The sequence below is a fragment of the Lactuca saligna genome, chromosome 8 (genome assembly GCF_052625555.1).
Source record: "Lactuca saligna cultivar CGN05327 chromosome 8, ASM5262555v1, whole genome shotgun sequence".
Classification (NCBI taxonomy): domain Eukaryota; kingdom Viridiplantae; phylum Streptophyta; class Magnoliopsida; order Asterales; family Asteraceae; genus Lactuca; species Lactuca saligna.
The window spans coordinates 74,889,734-74,912,580 of record NC_136424.1 but is presented as its reverse complement, the minus strand read 5'-3'; the positions used below and the strand labels follow the sequence as shown (position 1 = coordinate 74,912,580).

Below are 22,847 nucleotides of genomic sequence, written 5' to 3'. Positions count from 1 at the left end.
GGCGACTAGAGTTTTCTTAACATAAAAGAAATGGGAAAAAAAGAAGGTTCCGTAATACCGGACTTCAATCGACGGTTTACGGTGACGAAGTTGAAGTGACGACCGACGATCGCATCAATTTAGGGCTCCGACATGGTGGCTATGACGAAACTAACATCGTTTGGCTGAGCGACAACCTTTCAAAGTGGCTAAATATAACAATGATGATGACCTTTCAAAGAGACCGAAGGTGAAGCTAGCACTCGATTTATGGTAGATAGAGGCGTATGAATATTAAGAAAAGAGACATATAGGGGGCTGCTTATAGAGTTGAAGGTTGATTTATGGTAACTGTTCCTTGAATCATGGATTTTTCTAAATTAAATATATGTAAAGTTATTAAAATAACCTTTCGAAATGATTGATCCACAATCATTTCTACATCCATACAATAATTCATTAGAATATTTAAGCATCTCTCTCTATCTCTCTCTATCTCTCTCTCTCTCTCTCTCTATATATATATATATATATATATATATATATATATATATATATATATATATATATATATATATATAATACTATTATTTATAAATGATTTAGCATTAAACTAGCATTAAATTTGAAAAAATATCATTATTAGGTATATCTTTATCACTACTCACTACGTGGATAGTGTGAATGACTTGAGAATATAATGTACATCTCATATATATTTAATCAATAAACTATTTTTTATATATGATTTATCATTTAACTCTCTTCAATTGTTTAAAAAACAACCATTATGATTGTGTATTGTAAGTAAACGCTAAATTGACATCTATGTGGTTGTGATTGATGTAATATCTAATTGTATACTTATATTACTAGGTGTGAAACCCGTGTATTACACGGATTGGTTTAAAAAAGATTAAACATTAAAGTGTAAATAAAAAATATTTTTTAATATACAACTTTAAAATAAAGAAAAACATATTTATTGCAATTCAATATCTTAATATGATATTTAATACTTTACATATATATAAGTATATGACTTTAATTTTAAAAAGGATGTTGCTAATAAGACCCCCCTTGGACACTCCATTGACCATTTTTTAAAAAGTCAACCAATAATTAACTACTTATAATCAATTTTTCCGGAAAACAATGCAATTTTAGCCAATAAAAATATTTAAAAAATTAATTAAGGTGTTCATATTGCAATATAGGGTGTCTTTTTAGCCAACCCCTTTTAAAAAATAAAACAAACCAAAATTTGATAAGTGGATAATATTTATTTCAAAAATTCATAAAATGACAAGTATCAAAACTCATGAGAAATTGACATGTCGCAAAAAAACCTTCATTTGTTAAGAAAAAAACCTTCATTTGTTAAGGAAGATGTATCAAGCCTTCTAATTCAAACATGAACAAGGTTTCAACAATATCATCTTCTTTTACTTTCTCCAACTTAAATATGAAGGAAAACCCGAATCTCCATACGATTATGGTTTACCCTCTAGAATCATAACATTTTGGACTGAATATGAAAAAGCTGTAGGTTGTGCTCTAACTATATGGTAAGTCATTTTGCGTTCAATTTCGGTTTGTTCTCTCGGATCATACTTCCAACTATAACATTTTTATTTTTGTTTTTTATGTCGTCAAAAAAAAATTGCTTATGTAATTTTTTTTTTTATTTATTATAATATAGAACCAACAAATGAGTGGTATCTCACATGTAAAACCACCTACAAATATAAACCAAATGTAAAATCAGTTACCAACAAAGTTAATCCATGATTCATCATTTACCTATAATGAGATAGATGGCTTACAGCTTACTCATCGAATATAAGTCCATATTTACTCTAGATATGAACACGATAATCAAATCAAAAGTTACCATCATTTAACAATATACAAATCATATGATATGATATCTCTTATGGCTCAACGATAATTTTACCAGTAGCATGTCCATCGATGCTTTTAGCCCAAGCCTCTTCAGCCTTTTTCAAAGGGTGTTTTGAGTCAATGACCGTTTTAACCTTCCCTTCCTTCACCAACCCAACCAAGTACTCCAAGTTCTTTGCCTTGGGATACAAAAGAATCGGCACCAACTGTTTTTTTGAACACGTCACTTTCTTCACAAAAGAAGTCCAAATTGCACTCATGCCAGGTGTTATGTCTATCACCTTCCCTTTTGGGCCAAGATTGGGCTCAAAAGTAGACCATGGAATAGGTGTGGCACAGTGGATCACCACGTCATATTTCTTATCCGAAGGGCTTTTGAGTATCGCCCCTTCTGGGGTTTTGTAGTCGAGAACCTCATCAGCACCTAGGGATTTCACAAGGTCTATGTTGCGGGCCCCACATGTGGCGGTGACGTGGACGTTTCCTAACTTTGCGAGCTGGACGGCGTATTGGCCTACGCCGCCTGACGCGGCGGTGATGAGGATGTTGGTGGCGGGGCTGGGGATGGTTTTGTCGAGGGTGATACCGCCGTGATAGGTGAGGGCTTGGAGGGCGGTTAGTCCGGCGACAGGTAGCCCGGCACCTTCTGCCGCCGATACCTCCGGCGGTCTAGAAACTGTCAGTTTTTCGCTACTCACTGCATATTCCGACAGTCCTCCACCTTTCTGTTAGGTTTCAATGATCAATAAACACCAATTTCACAAAGATGAACACCGATGAGAAACTTACAAAAGTGTTGAGCATGGAGACAACTTTATCACCAATTTTGAAGTTTTTTACTCCAGGTCCAACGTCTAATACTTCTCCTGCTACATCAGTAGCTGTTGTAACAAACACATACACGTTTTTAGATTTTGAAATCATATATTCTGGATTGATTTTACTGCATACATACATACCTGGTATCCAAGGGAATTTGAGTGGTAAAAGGGGGCGTAACATGCCTTTTTGTATCTTCCAATCGACTGGATTTAGGCTAGTTGCCTCCAGTTTTAACAGAAGTTCACCTTTACTTGCCTTAGGAATAGGAACTTCAACATGCTACAAAAACAAGAAGACTTCATCAACATACTTTCAGAAGGTTCACATTTTGCAATCCTCTGAAGCAAATGTAACTTTCCCTTGATATTTATGGTTTCATAAATCATAATCAATCAACACAACACTCTATATTGCAAATCTTCACAAGAATATGGTGACAATAATTTAGTAAACTGATTGATCAATAAAACTGAGAACAGATCACTTAAATTTAATTAAATATATGTAGTTAAAGCCTCTTACAGCCGTGGTTCAAAGTTTCACCAGATTTTCAATCACCTGAAACACATTTATATTCCCTCCCCTTTCTATCTACTGTTGATGATTACTCCATAACGGTGTATAACAATAAATTGCTTACAATTTTCATATGAATTGGTTGATCAATTAAACTGAAACGAAGATCAGTTCAGTTTAATCGAGTATCCATTACTTGTTAATTAATAATTTATAATTCAGTACATCCATAACCATCTGAAGCACAAACTTCCTCTTTCTACCTAGGGTTTGACATCAACCACAATCTAGTAACAGAAATCCATACGAATCAAGTAATCGAACAAAAAGGATGTCTAAAACAATAAGTATCCAGGAATTATTTTATACCTTAAGACCAGCAGCACCTCCTCCATAAGAATCGCACTGAACCGCATGCATAAGCTTTTCCGCCATAACTCCTTAGGCAATAGGCACAGAGAAAAGAGAAGATTAAGATTAAGATGGTTAGCAAGTATTAGTATTAGTGCCGGAGTGTGAATGGAAGGGTAGGTAGAGGCGTTATCGTCGACGTTACCGTTGCGACATATATAGCCATTGATGGTACTGGTAACCGTTAGTGTGTGTCGTTGGACGTGACGACGACCTCTCGTCCACCGGATTAAATAATTTGAAAAAAAGCGATAAATTCTAAGTATTCGTTTTCTTCGGTTCATCCATATCTTGGATCATATGCGAATACCAAAATTGGGTGATCCGGTTTACTAAGATTAACCATTCTTTAGTACATCAATTTTCAAATAGGGTTCATAATAAAAGTTTTGCACAGGCAAATAAGGTTGTCCGGAATATCTAAGACAAAGGGATTCGTGGTCTAAGTGGCAACAGAAAACGATCGTGCACACTACCCGTCAATTCATGGCCAGGGGTATTCGTGGTCCATCGTGATGCAGTCGACGAACGAGCACAACCAATAGCAGCCTTCATTCCCTTTGTAGACGTTCAACAGTCAAAACCTTAAACTTTTTAACTTTTTTTTATTATATTTATATATAAACACATAACAATTATATTTAAACCATTCTCTACTGCACTCTCTTTAAAAAACATATTTATGGAATTCTTTAAGAATTTCGATTCGGATGACAATGGAAATTCATCTCGACGTTCTTCAACGTTGTGCAACACATACACAACGAAGAAAGTTCTTATGTTTCGCATTCAAGAGCGGTTGTCAATCGAGGTCGTCAAGCCGCATATGACTTTTTGGTATCTGATTACTTTGTCGATAATTGTCTTTATAATGATGACTCGTTCAGGCGCCGTTTTTGTCTAAATAAGGCTGTATTTTTAAGTATTAGTAATGTTTTAGATACCCATTAGGGTTATTGTAACATCCTAAAATTTAATTTAAAAATAAAATAAGGATCGTAATGATTAGGATATGTCAAATAACATGTTAGAGGGGAAAATGCAAGTAATGGTAAGAACTAACAAAATGCTCAAACTATAGGGACCATAAGTGAAAATTTAAGAAAATAAGTTGCAAGCATCCTTCCCTCATTCTTGATTCTTGCTAGATGTATTTTGCAAGGAAGAGAGAGAGCTAATGGTGAATGCTTCATTTCTTGTCATTTAGGGCTTGATTCAAGAGGAGAATTTGGCAATCAAGTAAATGAGAGAAGAAATCAAGGCTAGCAAGGTAAAACTCTTCTCCAATACCCTTAAATTCGAAGTTATGAAGAGGGTGAAAACCTAATGTCAAGTTTAGTAGGATATTATGATTAGGGTTTCAATTTCTAACCCTTTTTGGGTGGTTTTAATAGTTCCAATCTCAAATCAATCATTCCATTGATGGTTTTGATGATTTTGGTAAAAAGACCATTAAGAACCCTAGAATCTCAAAGTGAAAGATATTGTATTTGAATGTGAAGTTATGATAGATTCAATGACCTAGATGATGTTTGACAACAAGAAACCCAATGGGAATGATCAAACTCGTCCATGATGGTAGAATCATGTATAAGCTTGAATGGAAATGGATTTGAGGATATTAAGATGAAAACCATATAATTCATTGTAATTAAACAAGTGATAAGTAAAGGAAGTTCATAATCATGAATGAATAGTCTTAAGATGGATTTAACTTAAAACACAAGGTATTAATTGATTCTTAGATTGAAATATGGAGTTATTGGCCTTAAGGGTAATTTGGGAATATGGAATGGAATAGATGATTCCAAAGTTATACTAGTTGTTTGCAATGATAATTGTTGTGATAAAAATGTACCTAGAAATACTCATTTGAGTATTTATTGAGTTAGGGACAAATATTGTGAACTTTGGAATGTTCAAAGGAACAATTAACAAGTTAGCCTTCCTTATGGAATTTGAAGATTTGTTGATCTAATGAAGTTTAATAAGCACTTAATGGGTTAAGAGGAGTATTTTAAGATGATAAAACACTTCCTAATCATGTGTAAGAACCTTTATAAATGTCACAAAGTGAATTGGAAAGAGTCTTCATAAACTATGCAAAGTAGGATTCCTTTGTGAGAAAATCCAGATTAGGAAGGGGGCATTTGTGTAAACACGACCCGTGTTAACTCAAGGCATAAAATGGACATGGGTCGTGTTTGGCCCTGGTAGAAACACTTTTGCCTAACTCTACTTTGACTCATCCGTTTGACCTAATTCCAATTGCATTAGTTAAATATAGATGAAAATTGATATTTAGAAGAAGTTAAAACTTTTTTATGACTCTCAAGGGTATTTTGGTCAATTTTGTTGATCTTCGGCTATATTGTGCATATAGGTTGTGTCTAAGGGTAGAGTACTTACGAAGTTGAGCTAGAAGGATAGTAATCTACATTGGAGAACTAGGTGAGTACGTGTGGACTTTTTCCCACTTTGGGGTACATGGCTAAATGTTAAACTGCCTTACGGAAATTGCTTTGAAAATAAAGTGTGTCTTTGGAATACGTTCACCGGTGTTTGTGAACGATCTGTTCACTGGTGTACTCCATCCCCCACATGGTTTCCTTAAGGACATTTATTGTTGAGGAATCCCCTTAGCATTAGTGTCCATCCCGATGTTGATCGTTAGTCTAGGTCCCATATGATAGGTGTTTTAGGGACGTAATGTGAGGATAACGGGAATGAGTAATCGGGTTATTATTGGTTGATGAAATAACTAAACTTATTTATTGTGGGTTGAAAACCCTATGTGCTCACCAGGCTCCCAAGCCTGACCCACTCAGTTTCATGTATTACAGGTAGTGGCGCTCGAGCATAGATGTGATGTTTTGGATGAGGGATTACGGATATAGGCCTGTAGATATGAAATAATGTAGTAAGGCTTATATTGTACTGTTTATGCTTTTGATCTGTATCGAACATGACATCCCGATTCTTTTTAATGAAATACATTTCTACGGAAATGCTTTGATAAATCTTTATCATATTTTATTTTGGGAACAAATTCCGCAACATTTTTATGAAAAATATTACTTTGATTTTCAAACAAGCATAAACAAAATCGATCTTTTCTGGCCGTGAAAAATGAGGATGTCACAGTTGGTATCAGAGCATTAGTTTAAGCGAACTAGGAATTTGTAGGATCTCTAGACTTAAACTTAGAATGCTAAGCGATAATTGTGAAATGAGAGCACTAGCTTATTTAGGAAAGTATGCCTAATATGCTTTATGTGCTAAATGATTTATGCCTTATATGCTGTCATTTGTTCAGATCTTTGGTCTGTTGCCGACCGGATCTGGAAACCTTATGTGTTTAGGATTCTAAACGTACAACCACGATATTATAACTATCATATAAACCTTTCGAAGAGATAAGGAATATTTTAACGTCTATCCTAAATAAAGATCTAAATTCACCTTATTCGGTGTATAGATCAAAATGGAAAGATCCTGCAGTGAAGCTGGGAATGCAAATGGGAACAGAAATCAACCACCTGTGATTGAACAAATATAGGTTGTGGTAGCCGCTCCTGAGCCAATCACAATGGCTGGAGTACAAGCGATGATCCAAATGATGTTGGATCGTCAAATGGAGGAAACCAAGCGTTTACTCCAACATAGTCGAGAGGAAGCTACTATACCAATCGAACAAACCGAACTGAATGATGGGTTGTCAGAAGAAGGTAACTACAGTGGGACTGTTGGTCAAGCCAACCCACCAATAGTTCGTCGAAACAACCAGGATGGTGGAAATGACGGACGTGGATGCAAGTACAAGGATTTCATGGCAACCAAACCACCGTGTCTATCTGGAAGCCCGACACCAGTGGAAGTCATGAACTGGATCTTCGAGATAGAGACAATGCTTTAGAGTTGCGAGTGTAACAACAGACAGAAGACCGCTCTTGCGGTTCCTTTGTTAAAATCTGGAGTACTGAGCTAGTGGAAGTTACTAGCTGATTCAATGCCCAAGGGTGAAGCGAGCAAGATGTCTTGGGAGGATTTTCTGGTACAACTGAAGATGCAATACTACTCTGAGCAAGATCTTCTGGAAATCAACAATGAGTTCCAAAATCTGAAGAAGTGAATAATGAGTGTTACTGAATACGCTACAAGTTTTACAGAGAAAATGAAGCTTGTTCCGTACCTAGTTCCAACCGAACTCTCCAAGGTTAACAAGTTTACCCTCGAATTACCAGCGGACTTTGGTCCAATGATCAAGCAAGCAACCACTCTAAAAGCCGTCATCTGGGCTGCTAAGAGTGTGGAGACCCAGATACGAGAAAAAGGTTTGGAGAGATTGGAGGTTGGAGAGAAAAGGAAATTTGATGGATCCTCGAGGTCCAGCAAGAAGAGTAAATTCTTGAAGTCTGTTTCGAGAAGAGGAGGAACCGAAGCAAAATGGTGCGAAAAATGCAAGAAGAAGCACCAAGGAAAATGTGACAGAGGGGTCACATGTTTTAAGTGTAGAAAGCCTGGGCCCTATGCCAACGAGTGCACGTTCACTAAGAAGGTATGTTATGAGTGCAACGAGGAAGGGCACATTTCGAGGGACTACCCGAAGAAGAAGGAGGCAGCAAGACCCAACATTCCACTGAAGCCTAAGGGAAGAGCCTTCCAGATGACGCTCGGGGCTGCGAAGGAGGCAACAGACGTCGGTTCAGGTACCTTTCTTGTAAATGGTTTTCCTACCAATATACTATTTGATTCCGGAGCAAACTACTCCTTTGTGTCACATAAGTTTGGTGGGAAACTAGCATTACCCGTAGAAAAACTTGATAATGCCTTAGTTGTGGAAGTTGACAGTGGTAAGTTCGTACCTGTTAGTGACCGTATTAGGAACGTTGTCATCGACCTAAACGGAATTGAATTCCACGAGGAGCTGTTACCCATAGAGCAAAACGGTTTTGAAATCATTTTGGGAATGGATTGGCTTAGCACCAATGATGTTGAGATTCTTTGCAGGAAGAAGATAGTAAGGGTGAACCCACTTGGAAAAGATTCATTTATGGTGTACGGGGACAAACGCAAAGTGAATTCTGGAATCATCTCCCTGATGAAAACCATAAAATGTTTGTCCAAGGGATGTGCATCATACTTGGCATTTGTTATCGATGTTAAGAAGGAAAAGAAGGAGGTGCAGAATATATCGGTCGTGTGTGATTATCCGGAAGTCTTTCCCGAAGATCTTCTCGGATTACCACCCGATAGACAAGTAGAATTCTGAATAGACTTGTTACCAGGGACGACACCAATAGCAAAAGCACCATACCGGCTAGCACCGACGGAGATGAAGGAACTTATGACGCAACTTCAGGAGTTGTTGGACAATGGTTTCATTCGACCTAATTCATCACTCTAGGGAGCTCCGGTGTTATTCGTGAAGAATAAGGACGGAAGCATGAGAATGTGTATAGACTACCGAGAGTTGAACAAGGCTACGGTGAAGAACAAGTATCCATTGCCAAGGATTGATGACCTAATCGATCAGCTGCAAGGTTCGAGCTATGTCTCAAAGACTGATCTTAGGTCAGGATATCATCAGCTAAAGGTGAGAGAGTAGGATATCGAGAAGACTACATTCAGAACTAGATATGGACACTACGGGTTCTTGGTTATGTCATTTGGACTAACCAATGCTCTAGTAGCGTTCATGGATTTGATGAATAGGGTTTGTAAACCATTCCTCAACAAATCCGTGATAGTGTTTATAGATGACATTCTCATCAACTCGAAAATCCAGGTGGAGCATGGCCAGCATCTACGAGAAGTTTTGGAAATGTTGAAGAGAGAGAAACTTTATGCAAAGTTCTCAAAATGTGATTTTTGGATCCGAGAAGTCCAATTCTTGGGTCATGTGGTTAACCAAGAAGGGATAATGGTTGACCCAACAAAAATCGAACCAGTGATGAAGTGGGAATGACCAAAAGTCCCACAGAGATTCAAAGCTTTCTGGGATTAGTTGGATATTACCGACGATTTATCCAAGGCTTTTCTTCGATAGCTGCTCTATTAAAAGCTTTGACCCACAAAGTAGCTACTTATACGTGGAGTGAGAAGCATGAAGAAGCATTCGATAAGTTAAAGAAGAAATTATGTGAAGCACCGATCCTTTTCTCTACCCAATGGAGTTGAAGATTTCTCGGTGTATAGCGATGCATCGGGAGTCGGGTTGGGCTATGTTCTGACCCAAAGAGAAAAGTGATAGCATATGCCTCTCGACAATTGAAGGAGCACGAAAAAAACTACCCCACTCACGATTTGGAGTTGGCAGCGGTAGTTTTTTTCTCTAAATATATGGAGGCATTACCTCTATCGTACAAAGTGCAAGCTTTTCACTGATCATAAGAGTCTCCAATATCTCTTTAATCAAAAGGAATTGAACATGAGATAACGACGCTGGCTAGAGTTACTCAAGGAATACGATTATGAGATACTTTACCACCCTGGTAAAGCAAATGTTGTTGTTGATGCTCTCAGTCGGAAAGTCAATCTTGAAAGGAAAAGGGCAAGAGCGTTGAGAATAGAAGTTGTCTCGATGATTGTGGAAAGTATCAGGAAAGCTCAAGAAGAAGCTTTAGAGAAGAATGACCGAAAGGAAGAACGTTTGGGCAAAACTTTAGAATTCGGTACAAACAGTCAAGGGTTGAAGGTATTCCAAGATTGAATTTGGGTACCTAAGAAGGGAGGGATAAGAGATCTTCTGATGGAAGAAGCGTACATATCACCATGTGGAAGTTGGAACAAATCACCAAGCAACCGAGGACTACCAAGGGTTTTGATTCTATCAGGGTCATCATGGACTGATTGACCAAGAGTGCCCACTTTTTTAGCCATCCGGGAGAGCTCCTCAGCTGAGAAATTGGACGATGTGTATGTTCATGTGATTGTTGCTCGTCACGGTGTTCCGGTTTCCATTATATCAGACCTAGATATTTGGTTCACGTCACAATTTTGCCACATGATCCACGAGGAACTAGGTACGAGGCTGAATTTCATCATTGCTTATCATCCGCAGACTGATGGCCAGAGTGAGCGGACCATCCAGACACTTGAGGATAATTTGCAGTTTTTGTCATAGATTTTGGTGGAAGTTGGGATTCCTACCTACTTCATGCGGAGTTTTCCTACAACAACAATTATCACTCCAACATTGGTGCACCACCCTTCGAGCTTCTGGATGTCGGAGATGTTGTACCCGTGTTTGCTTAGGGGAGGTTGGTCACAGAGTCTTGGGAAGGACTGAGGTAGCCCTACAAACCACAGAGTTCATCCATCAAATCAGGTAGAGATTGCAGACAACTCAAAGTCGGCAGAAGATTTATGCCTACCGGCGTCGATCAGAGTTGGAGTTTCTGGTCGATGATATGGTGTTACTGAAGGTATCACCTTGGAAGAGTGTGATACGCTTTATAAAGAAGGGGAAATTGGGACTTCTGTATATTAGACCATCAATGTGATCGCCAGGGTAGGTAGGGTGGCCTGCCGGTTGGATTTGTCGAGCGAGCTCAGTCAGATCCACAACATTTTCCATGTGTCGTAGTTACGGAAGTGTGTGTTGGACGAAGAGGTAGTGATCCCATTTGGATGATATTCAGGTTGATGAGCACCTGAATTATGTTGAGATGTTAGTAGTGGTGGTGGATAGAAAGATGAAGGTCTTACACAACAAGGAGATACCTTTGGTAAAGGTTCAGTGGCAACATCGAAAAGGCGCCGAGTAGACCTAGGAGTTGGAGACGGAGATGTGGGAGCATTATTCTAAGTTATTCGCATCATCGTACTTCGAGATAAAGTCTATGTCAGGTGGGGGAGAACTGTAACACCCGTTTTGAGAAGGTACATATTTAACCCTAAATTTTAAAAGATTGGCATTTTTGGTCCATACGTCGTGCATACTCAGGGTGTATGCATGGCGTACTCATGCATGAAGGAAGTGGGACTTGCACACATACGCCCAACGTACTCCATAGGTACGCATCACGTACGTTGTTCAGACCCAAAACCCTAGTTTGAGGGTTTGCACCCTATATAATCCTCTTTATGGCCCAAAAATTTTCACCCTCATCAGCCTCAACCTAAAAATTGTTCCTCTAGCTAACCCTAAGTGAGAAGAGTTCACTTTGCACTCGTTATATGTTTTGGTGGTTTTCTTGAAAAAGAAGAAGGTGGTAGAAGGAAATTGGAGCTTGGGAAAAGCTTGGATCTGGGGTTCTCTACTTGCTAGGAGCCTCCAGTAGGTAAAAAGCTCCTAGCTTGATCATCTTTTCTCATGGATCTAGTTATTCCTTCATTTAGGGAATTTTTGGTCCCAACCTTTGTGATTCTTGAGCATGGCATGCTCTTAACCAAATAAGTCGTCCCTTTAGACCCAATGAGGGGTACTGAGTCATAAAACTGAGATCCTGATGCTTAGTTCTTCCCCATGCATACTCTAGAAGGTCTTTAGGTGTTAAGAAGTTTAGTTTGTTGGTATTAAGCACTTAATGGGCATGCAAAGTCATAAAGTTCGAAACTTTATGACTCTCAGTGGTATTTTGGCCTTGGATCTACATTTGGAACATGAGAGCTTAACACATTAAGATCTTATAAAGGAAATAGATTTTGGTGCGTATGCTGTGTGTAACCCACTATACGTCGTGCGTATGAAGAAACCTCCTGATCCCGGTCAAGGCTCGTGTACACCCAACGTAGGAGCTGAGTACGCCCCACATACTCAGCTGAGTGACCGAGTTGACTCGTTCACCTTGACCTTTGACCTGAGTTTTGACCAAGTTTAACCTAGGGGTTAGGTTAGGTGATCGTTGATTCGATTTTTCAGAGTAGAGATTTATTCAGCTTGTATTCAAACTGAGAGGTGAGTTATTCCTTACTGTACCCATGGGTCGAAGGCACCAATATCGACCTACCAGATTATATATCTTGATTGTAGGATAATGTTATGTTGGTATGTGGTTGATTAGTAAATCTGTATGATTATCTGTGTTTGATGGTTCTGTGTTTATGTTTATCTATTACATATGTCAATATATTGTGTTAGCTTGAGGTTGTACTAATTTGTGCAGTAGCCAACAAACCCGGAGCAACCAAAACATAAGCTATAAGCCCCGAGGGCAAGCCAAACTTATGATGTAGGCCCGGGAGCAATCTAGATATGAGTTGAGGGCCGGATAGGCATGCTAGACTCATACTCTAGGCTCGGATTAATCTAGTCTTCTTAAGTTGTGGACCCATTATATGTTGTTATTGTTGGATTAGGTGTCTAAGCCCATAACTATAATTGGTATGTACTTGACCTGATAGTAGCATGGTCCATTTCGGATTGCCTTCATCGGAACAATTTGATAGATGGATATTTGAGAATGAGGTTATTTGTGATTTATTAATAAATTATAAGTATAATATATTAATTGAGAAATCATAATATTTAATTAGTATTGATCAATAATTAATTTAGGATTAATTTAGTGATCAAAAGAGACTAATTAAATAAATAGGGACTGATTATATCAATAAGTGAAACATATGATTTGGGCTAATTATCCATGATTGGTTTATGTTGGACCAAGCTTACGTGAAAGTCCATTGAGTGATAATCCAAATCATATTGTTGGATCATAAGCTTAATTGTAAGAATTAGGGCTAACACATGACTCTTGGAATTCTACACTATAAATATGTACCCTAAGCCCTAAAATCGGAAACCACTTGCATTCCTAGAAGGGTATAGTCGATTTATGTCTCCTTAACCTCTCTTATATCCATCTAGTTTTTATTGGTGTTTGTGACTTGTTTAAGGCATCACACTTGAGGTGATAAGCTCTCTAAAGGTCAATATTCTACAAGCTACTATACAAGGTAATATTCTAACAAGTTTTTGTTGAGTATTATTCAAACAATCCTATGTGTGCATACAACCCTAATTTGGATCTATGTTTTCACTATGAGACATACAACAAATGAAAACAAAAGGAAACCCTAGCATACATCTAATATTTCGAAATTCACAAACAAAAGTGGTTACAATACATATCGTTGTTGCTAGATAGTAATAACAACTAAATCTTGAAGTTCCTTTGCTCTTGAGAATAAGTACCACAAATGTAGTACCTCTAATGGCTCACAAACACACAAGAGTGAGAGGATGAATATGTGTAACACCCAAAATTTCAAACCAATTTAAACTTTAAAAAAACATGTCAAGTTCATTGAATCATTACAACTTTATTTTCAAAATAATAATTATCAGAGTTTTCCCAGAAACATAAACATAATAGGAGGAGATGTACGATCACGCCTTTGCCATGTCGCGACCCCCTGATGTATCTGAAACAATAAAATGAAACTGTAAGTCCGAAAGCTTAGTGAGTTACCCCAAAATACCAATACACATACAGTCCACATAGCCATATCAACATTAACATATCATAACAATCTGAAACAGAACAACACATAACGGGTCCACAGACCTACGGACAGTAATACCCACGAGCCCACAGTACGAGTCTCCATTAGCCCGTAACTGGAATACTCCCGAGCCCACAGTTCGAGTCTCCATTAGCCCGTAACTGGAATGCTCCTAGGGTTTGTTGGCTACCTCACAAAGCAGTACAACCTCGTCCCATCCCATATAACAAACACATAAATCATAAGAATCGAGCATGCAATAATCACATAACATCACAGGTAGTCGTACAGACCTACCTAACATGCATAAACACTAGCATGTGACACTAAATCATACTCAACATCTATCACAATTCAAGGTAACATATTAAATGGGCCGGCCTAGGTGCCTTAGACCCCTTAGTATAGTGAGGATAACTCATCTGGCACTGCTGAAGTCCTGCGGATAAAACTCCAGCTACTGGTTGACAGCTTCCCGCACTGTCAACATCAAACAACACCCAATTAATAATTAGGTTTCAATCCCAAGGTCCAACTCACACTACAAAACCCAATGGTCAAGTAATAGGCCATAGCCCAACACATGGCCTAATTTTCCAAATTAGGCCCAACCCTTCACATGGGCCTTACCCCTTAGGCCCAACCATCCCTCATGGTCTAAACACTTGGCATACTAATGGCCCAATCTCTCATAACCGTAAAGGTCCAATTATGGCCTAGTTTTCCAAATTGGGCCCCAATCCTCACATGGGCATTATCCTAAAGCCCATATAATTATTTTGGTCCATTAGTTTGTTCTTGGATAGCCCCTCAATAGTCCAATCACTAAAGCCCAATATGAAGGCCCAACTCTAGGCCTAATCAAAAATAGGGCTTCACATGAAATGATTACTAGGGTTAAGTGTTTCTTACTTAACCCATTAAGGACTTAATCCATTAAGTCCATTATTGCCTTAAGTTAGTTTACCAATGATTATTATTTGATATTTCAAGTTATTAAATAATCTCGTGTGTGTCCCGATTAATTCGCAAAATTAAGGTTTTAAGCCATTAGGATTTTCCAAACCCAAATTAGGGTTTCCTACCCAATATTAGCCAATTAGTCAACCGGTTGGGCTTTTAGGCCAATTAGGGTTTTATTGGGCCCAATAGGGCTTACAAGGCCCATTAGGGTTTAGTAGCCTCTAGTCCAAACATCCAAACGAGTCCAAAAATGCAACGAAGCACACTGTCACCCAACATGGTGGCCGGTGGCGGCAGCCACCACTTCACGGTGGTGGTTTTTGACTTTTTATTTTTATTCCGTCACCGATTACAGATTACAACCCGATCCCGATAGCACACACTCACACACTAACATAAACACATACACACACACACCTAGAGACACGCACATAGCCACCACCACGCGGCGACTAGTGGTGGCGGAACAGAAAGTGGTGATAACCACCATGGTTGGCAGCCATGGTGGGTTTTCCATGGTTTTCGACCAAAAGGCACGACCACCCTCGAGCAGCAACACCATAACACATACGCGTGAACTGATTGCGCAAACCCATCCATCAACGAACTCGAGGCGGCAAACGGTGGTAAATGGTGGCAGGAAAATGGCAGCAACAGTGATATGGCATCCGGCGGCGGCAGACGATCGCAACGACACTCACCACCAGCAGATTCGACCTGCCATTCATACAACCAAAGCTCCGGTTTAACCTCTCGTCCTACGGTCCCCAACGCCCCACATGGAGCCCTTCGCTGCCCACAACATCCGACAGCGGCGACAGAAGAAGACGCAGGAGGGCACGGAAGTCCAACCGGTCCATGGGAGCAACAGGTCGTTGGTCTTGCGATTCACAGCTTTGTCGGCAACACAACAATGACATGGCAGCACAGTAGCAGGCAACTCGGCTGGGAAGCGGCTGTGGAGGATTCCAATGGTGGTGGTGACTGCTTTTGACTGATCACGACGGTCCTTCTCCGGCTACGCATGACGTCCGACGACGTAGTGCTAGAGGTGTTCCAATGGCGGCTGAAATTTAAGTCTTTTAATGCTGTGTTACTGTTATTTTACTTCTTACCTATAAATAAAACATTCAACACCCAAAATTACCACACCTCAATACACTTCTTCTATTTCTCTATATTTTATCTGTCAAGAATTAAAAAAAAATGTATTTTTCCAAAAACTCAAATAATAAAAAAACACGCATAAAAAACCTATCACCTTTGGTTGTTTTTTTTTGGCATTTGTTGTGTGTGCGTGTTTTTATAATTTCATGTTATTTTCGTTTTCTAAGTATTTAGGTTTTTTTAATGACATGTTATGTTTTGTTTTTAATTTTAAGTAAATTTAAGTCTTTTAATAAAATTGAATTTTATACATTTAAAAATAATAATTATTCATGTTTGGTTAAAATGAATCGAACGAACACAAACGAACAGGTATGAATGAGTTTTCTTATTCATATTCGTTCGTTTAACAAATTAAATTGTTTATGTTCGTGAACAAGCTAAATAATCATAGATGAACGAACATAAACAAACGGAGATAAAAAAAAAATATAATTGAACATATATGAATATAAACAAATATATAACGTAACAATGTATTCTAATTGAACATATGTAAACATAAAATGAACTTATATGAACGGACATAAATAAATATAAACGAATAATATAAACAAACGCTTATGAACATAATTGAACAAACAATATCATTGTTCATTTATTGGTTCATTTAATAAATAAATGAATATATAAACTAACTTTCCATGGATATATTCTCAAACAATTTGTTTTTCAGTGTATTTACAACCTTAAATAACGCCACAACCTCCAAATATTATAGTATATTTGCTTTTTCTTTTATATTTTATATATTATAACCATATTATTGTTCATATTCGTTCATAAATAAATGAATAGATAAACTAACTTTTCCATGGATATGCTCGCAAACAATTTGTTGTTTGGTGTATTTACAACCTTAAATTACACCACAACCTCCGAACATTATAGTATATTTACTTTTTCTTTTATATTTTATATTTTTCTTTTTCAAACTAAACGTTGTATTTTTAATCGAAATTATATTGGTAATCTTATAAAATCCAGTTCACCCCATTTCCGCAGCCTGTTTAAACTTTAAATATTCATCCATTTTCGTTGCGCTTTTATCCCCACTATAAACACCCGCCCCACACCAATCACCACCTCCACTCAAACAATCCAAAGATATGAACTCCAAATCTTTTCCTTCCGGGATCCAATCGCTCTCACTTTCATCCAATAAACCACTGATTTCATCACTCCCACCTCATATTTCTTTCAAATCTAACAATACCCATGTCAAGATATCTCAGATTTCGATTCCAACACCACGTATAACCACCAAAGTCTCCGCCTCCGCCTCAGCCTCCACCGCTGCAAACGGCTATTGCATACCAGCGCAGGTGAAGGAGACACTATATGATCTACTTGGTATATCGGAGAACGGGACACTCTCCGAGATCAAACAAGCTTACAAGCAAATGGCGTTAAAGTACCATCCGGACGTATCGCCGCCGGAAAGGATGGAGGAGTACACTGTAAGGTTTATAAGGGTACAGGAAGCTTACGAGACCTTATCCGATCCGGAAGCTAGATCCATGTATGATAGTTGTATGGCGAAGGGCTTACACATGGCCTTTTCAGGTAAGAGTGGAACCCGATTTGAATCGAGATCCGATGATAAAAGCCGTTGGAAGGAGACGTGGAAGGTGCAGATATCGGAGCTGAGGCGGCGGAGCAGGGTGAGTCCGAGCAGAGTGGATTCCGCGAGGGGGATGTCGTGGGCAGCCCGGATCCGGAGTCAAGGGAGTAAACCGTCGGCTAACGGGTCGGATCAAGCCCAATAAAAATCCTTCTTTGCCTTATGGCCTTTTTAATTTTTGTAACTTTGTTATCTTTTTGTTTAGGATTTTGTTTAGGATGTAAATATATTTTGAAGTGTTAGAACTTGTTAAATAGATTGATAAATAAATTATTTAAAACTGTATATATTTTAGTATTTCATAGTATATTTATTTTATTTAAATCGTACGATAACTATTACGACTTAGATATAATTTGAATAAATATGTTATAAATAATAAGATAAATAATCGACGGATAATGGAATATGAGATATTTTTAACTTATTTTTAAATATATAAAAATATTCTAGATATTTAGTCTATTCGTCCAATAATGTCTTGTAACCTAACTATAGATAACTTTGTGACATTGATTTTATTATTGTTGTTTTTAAAGGGATAATGATTTGAAAGGGTAACAGATTTTTTATTTTTGTCAAATTTAGCCACTAAATTTTTTTTTGTTATTTATTTGCTATTAAATTATTGAAACTGTTCACATTTTACCCTTATGATCGGTTGTTATCGGTCATAAGAGTAAAATGTGAACAGTTTCAATAGTTCAGTAGCAAATAGATAATGAAAAAAAGTTTAGTGACTAAATGTAAATAAAATCGAAAGTTCATTACCCTTTCAAATCATTATCCATTTTTTTTAATAATCAAAACTTATACTCAATAGGGTGTTTGAAAATTAAATTTGAATGGAAAATAGGCAAAAGGTTTATTGATTTATGAAGATAAAAAAATGAGTCTTTAAAAAATGGTTGAATTAATTTTTATAGTGACAAAGGTAAGTCAATAAATTTTTTTAAATGTTTGATTTAGCTTATCAATGTAAAATAACCGAAAAAGAATCATGACTTCTTAAAATCTTATTTTCAACTTAATAAGTTATAAGTTTTTTTTAAGAAGTTATAAATCGTGACTTTTTAAAATCTCTTTAAAGATTTTACAAAAAATTGTTTTAAAAGTCATTATATACCCAAGCAAATTTTTTTTAATTTATTAACATATCAAGAAGTCAATAAGTTAATAAATCATTTAAATGAAATCACAAACATTCTTTAGTTATGTTCATATTCATTTAAGTTATAAGCGACAATCGATACAGTTCGAACTGAGTCCTCATAAATATATTGCAAGTATTTGCAAATGTGTTTCGAAGATTATGGAAATCGCATACTAGAGCGGACCTAGAAATTTTTCGAAGAGTGTTCAGAGAAGGGGCACAAAGTTCCAACGATAACATTTATAACATGGTTAAGTAATTCAAATAAAAATTTGCCATAGAATCAAAAGGACAAATATTGCTATAAAAAGGATATGTTTTTATATAACTATAATACTGTTACTCTCTATAAAATAATACAATACAGTAACTGAAAATTCCAGTCTAGTAAGAAAATACGTTTCGAGGCCAACTATAGTCAAACTATAGTCAGTAGCAGTGTAGCACACCAGAGGAAAGACATTTTCTTTAAATAAGAAACCCACATTTTAATTCTTTGGTGTTGTCATCAATATGGAACAACAAGAAGTGTCCATTCTTAATGTACCATCATTTGCCCCACATCCTTCTGTTAAATGGAGGCAATCAATCAAGTTTCAATAATTGGAGAAGTCAATATGAACTTTATCTTCTTCTTATGCTTCACAAGAAAAATATTATTAAACATTAAAATCAGAATATTTATGAAATACTAACATAATCACAAGAACGTTATCTTTCATTCTTAGTTAAATTTGCCCCACATCCTTGTGTTAATGGAGACAATCAATCAAGTTTCAATAATTGGAGAAGTCAATATGAAGTTTATCTTCTTCTTCTTATGCTTCACAAGTAAAATATTGTTAAACATAAAAATCGGAATATTTATGAAATATTAACATAATCACAAGAACGTTATTTTTCGTTCTTAGTTGCTTACATCTCATTTTTTTGTGTTATATAGAGTAAATGAAAATAGAGAAAAAAAATTATAGTTTTTTTTTTTATCTAAAAGAAAGATTTCAATGATAAAATATGTTGGAAACACACGATCATATGAAATTGAGATTCTTATTCAAAACAATTTTGCTCGAAACACTCGAATCATTGACAAACACTAGTTCCAATGATTGTCGTTCTAAAAAAAACTACGACGAATAATCAATGATATGAAACGCATTATATATTCATTATATCAAATACAAATATATCTAACATTATGATATAAATTGAAATTTTTGTAAACCAATGATAATAAAAGGTAAAAATACTACTTATATAGTTACAATTAGACAAATACTTACATTTTGCACATAATAAAATTATAAGTTGGAAGTATTTACAAATATATGTTTTGTAAATATAAAATAAATTGTTTATTTTGATAAAATAATTATTATATGAAGTTTATATAAATTCATGATTATTTTAAATTATATGATAAGATAGGCATTTATTAAAACTATATAATCTCAATCGTCTTAACGACCTTTATCCGGAGGTTGTTCATTAATAAAATTAAATATAATATATAGTTTAAAATTACTTATAGTTGTTGTTAAGATTAGTTAATATTTTAAAAAACTTATTTGTTTAACCTTATAATTTTTATCATTATAATTATTTAAAACATCAAACATTATTTTTATTTTTAAAATGAACAATATAATTTTTTTTTTATCTAATGTTATTTTAATTGTTTTGTTGTAAGTTATTTTCAAGCTATTTATTTTGGAACTCTTAATGATTATAAAAATAGTTTTATAAAAAAAAAAATTAGTTAATTTGGGATTACAATTTAGGTTTCGAATTTAACACTAAACTTTAGAAATTAAACTTTAAAAAAAAAAATCTTAGATTTTCTTTTACATTTAATTATAATTTAATTTACGTTAATCATCTGACATTATATTTAAATTAATAATTTAAGTATTGTAACATCCCAAAAATCAGAGTAAAATTTTCATTTTCTAAAACCAATCCAAAGACCATAATTGTTTACAAAACATTGCTTTAAAAGTAATAATCACGATCAAAGTATCCTAAAATCCAATATCATAAAATCAGAAAGATGTGCACGATCACACTTTTACTTTCCCGCGATCATCTGAAGTACCTGAAACAATAAACTAAAACTGTAAGTCAAAGCTTAGTGAGTTTCCCCAAATACCACACAGATAACAACATGCATACATGAGCGTTTAGCCTAAATGGACAACCTCTCAGGGCCTGCAGCCTATCTGGACTGCTCTAGGAGCCTCCAGTATGACTGGACCACCTCATTGGGCCTACAGTCTATCTGAATTGCTCTTTGGGCCTTCGACCTAACCGAACCGCCTCACTGGGTCTCCAGTTCATCCGAACCGCCCGAATGTCTTGTCCTTCAGCACAAAGTTAGACTGCCTCAACCCAAAAAACCATAACATGTCGAAATATACAATAACAATTAATAACCATCAACATAGATAACCATACATCTCTACCAGTCTAACGTGTACTCGGTAAGTTCAAGTAATCATACAGATCCACCAGTCTAGCATATAATGAGCATAACATCATCCAGTATACCAGGATACATAATCTAATGGGCCGGTATTAGTACTTTCGACTCACAAGTACAGTGATGAAAACTCACCTCACATACTGATGAAATAATTGAACAACACGTTGCTCTAAATACGAACTCTATCGATCACCTTAACAATAACCAGTGACCAAATCTTAGTCAACAGTTCAAAATATCTAAAATACCCCTAGGTCAAACTTAGTGAAATCCTGGTCAAAGTCAAAGTCAAAGGGCTCAATAGAGTCAGCCCAGCTCAGTACATCCAATGTACTCAGCTTGTACGCGGCGTAATATGCATTTGACCAAATTGTGGGTCGTTAACCACGCACGTGCAGCGTACCATCAGGTATACCAAGTGTATGCATTTGCTAGCTTTTCAAATAAGTGCTTAATCTATTTAGATACTTCGTCCAAAACACAGATCTAGTCCTCTAATGACGTTCTTAATCATAAAGTTTCCAACTTTATGATCTTGCATGGCTATTAAGTGCCTAATACCAAAACCCTAACTTAACACAAAGTCTAAACCACTATAGAGCATGCATGGACAGATATGGACAATCAAGGTTCCATTTTTATCATTCTATACACCCTAAAATGTCCAGAAGGACAACTCATTTGGTCTAGAGTAGTTCATACTCAAAAGGACCAAGGCTATTTGACTAATAAGCATAAAACTCCACCTATCAATATCTAAAGGAATAACCAGCAAGTTCAGATCTTTATACCTTCAAATGAAGCTTAAAGGCAAGATACTTCTGGATCCAAAGTGCTTTACTCTTCTAAGATGGTTTCGTCCCCTTCTCCTTCCTTCAAGGTTACCATAAAGCATACTTTCAAGCTAAGAATGCACACAGAAGGAATTAGGGTTTGCTTCGGACGAAAATGGGGATGGAGGCTGATGAATGAAAGGGAGGGGGTCTTAGGAGTTAAGGATGTTTAGATAGGGTCCAAAGCCAAAAAATTAGGGTTTGACCCCTGTCCACATATGCCCAGCGTACCTGATAAACCCACGATTTTCATTAACAGGCTATAGGGACCAACTTTGCAAACAATTATCATACTAGGGGTTAAAGATGTAAATTACATGAATTAGGATGTTAAAATTCTCCCCCACTTGAATCAGACTTCATCCTCGAAGTCCGTTGCCATTAATAACTCATGGTAGTGTTCTCGCATCTCTGCCTCGGGTTCCCAAATCCATTTGTAACCCTTCCGATGTTGCCACTGGACCTTGACCAATGATACCTCCTTGTTATGCAAGGCCTTTTTTTTCCTATCCAAAATCACCACTAGACTCTCAACATAAT

General features: G+C 36.6%; 1 protein-coding gene and 1 pseudogene across 2 annotated transcripts; one reads left to right on the top strand and one right to left on the bottom strand.

Annotated features, from left to right (window-relative positions):
• Positions 1–1,747: 1,747 nt before the first annotated feature.
• LOC145010996 (chloroplast envelope quinone oxidoreductase homolog) lies at positions 1,748–3,867 on the bottom strand. Of its 2 annotated transcripts, none has more exons than XM_078969598.1 (4): positions 3,592–3,867; positions 2,844–2,985; positions 2,698–2,765; positions 1,748–2,609 (listed from the first exon to the last, which is right to left on the bottom strand). In XM_078969598.1, the coding sequence occupies exons 1-4, from the start codon at positions 3,655–3,657 to the stop codon at positions 1,914–1,916; spliced, it is 972 nt and encodes a 323-aa protein (XP_078825724.1). In that variant the 5' UTR covers positions 3,658–3,867; the 3' UTR covers positions 1,748–1,913. The 2 variants fall into 2 exon arrangements, with proteins under 2 accessions (XP_078825724.1, XP_078825722.1); XM_078969596.1 differs by having other exon boundaries at positions 2,674–2,765; positions 3,592–3,866.
• A 13,366-nt stretch (positions 3,868–17,233) lies between these two features.
• LOC145013345 (chaperone protein dnaJ 20, chloroplastic pseudogene) lies at positions 17,234–18,124 on the top strand (annotated as a pseudogene).
• The last annotated feature ends 4,723 nt before the right edge of the window (positions 18,125–22,847 follow it).

Coding starts and splice junctions, on each gene's coding strand:
- LOC145010996 (XM_078969596.1), bottom strand. CDS start 3,657: ATGGCGGAAAAGCTTATGCATGCGGTTCAGTGCGATTCTTATGGAGGA. Junction 2,986..3,591: donor GAGGTGCTGCTGGTCTTAAG/GTATAAAATAAT, acceptor TTGTTTTTGTAG/CATGTTGAAGTTCCTATTCC. Junction 2,610..2,673: donor TCTCCATGCTCAACACTTTT/GTAAGTTTCTCA, acceptor GAAACCTAACAG/AAAGGTGGAGGACTGTCGGA.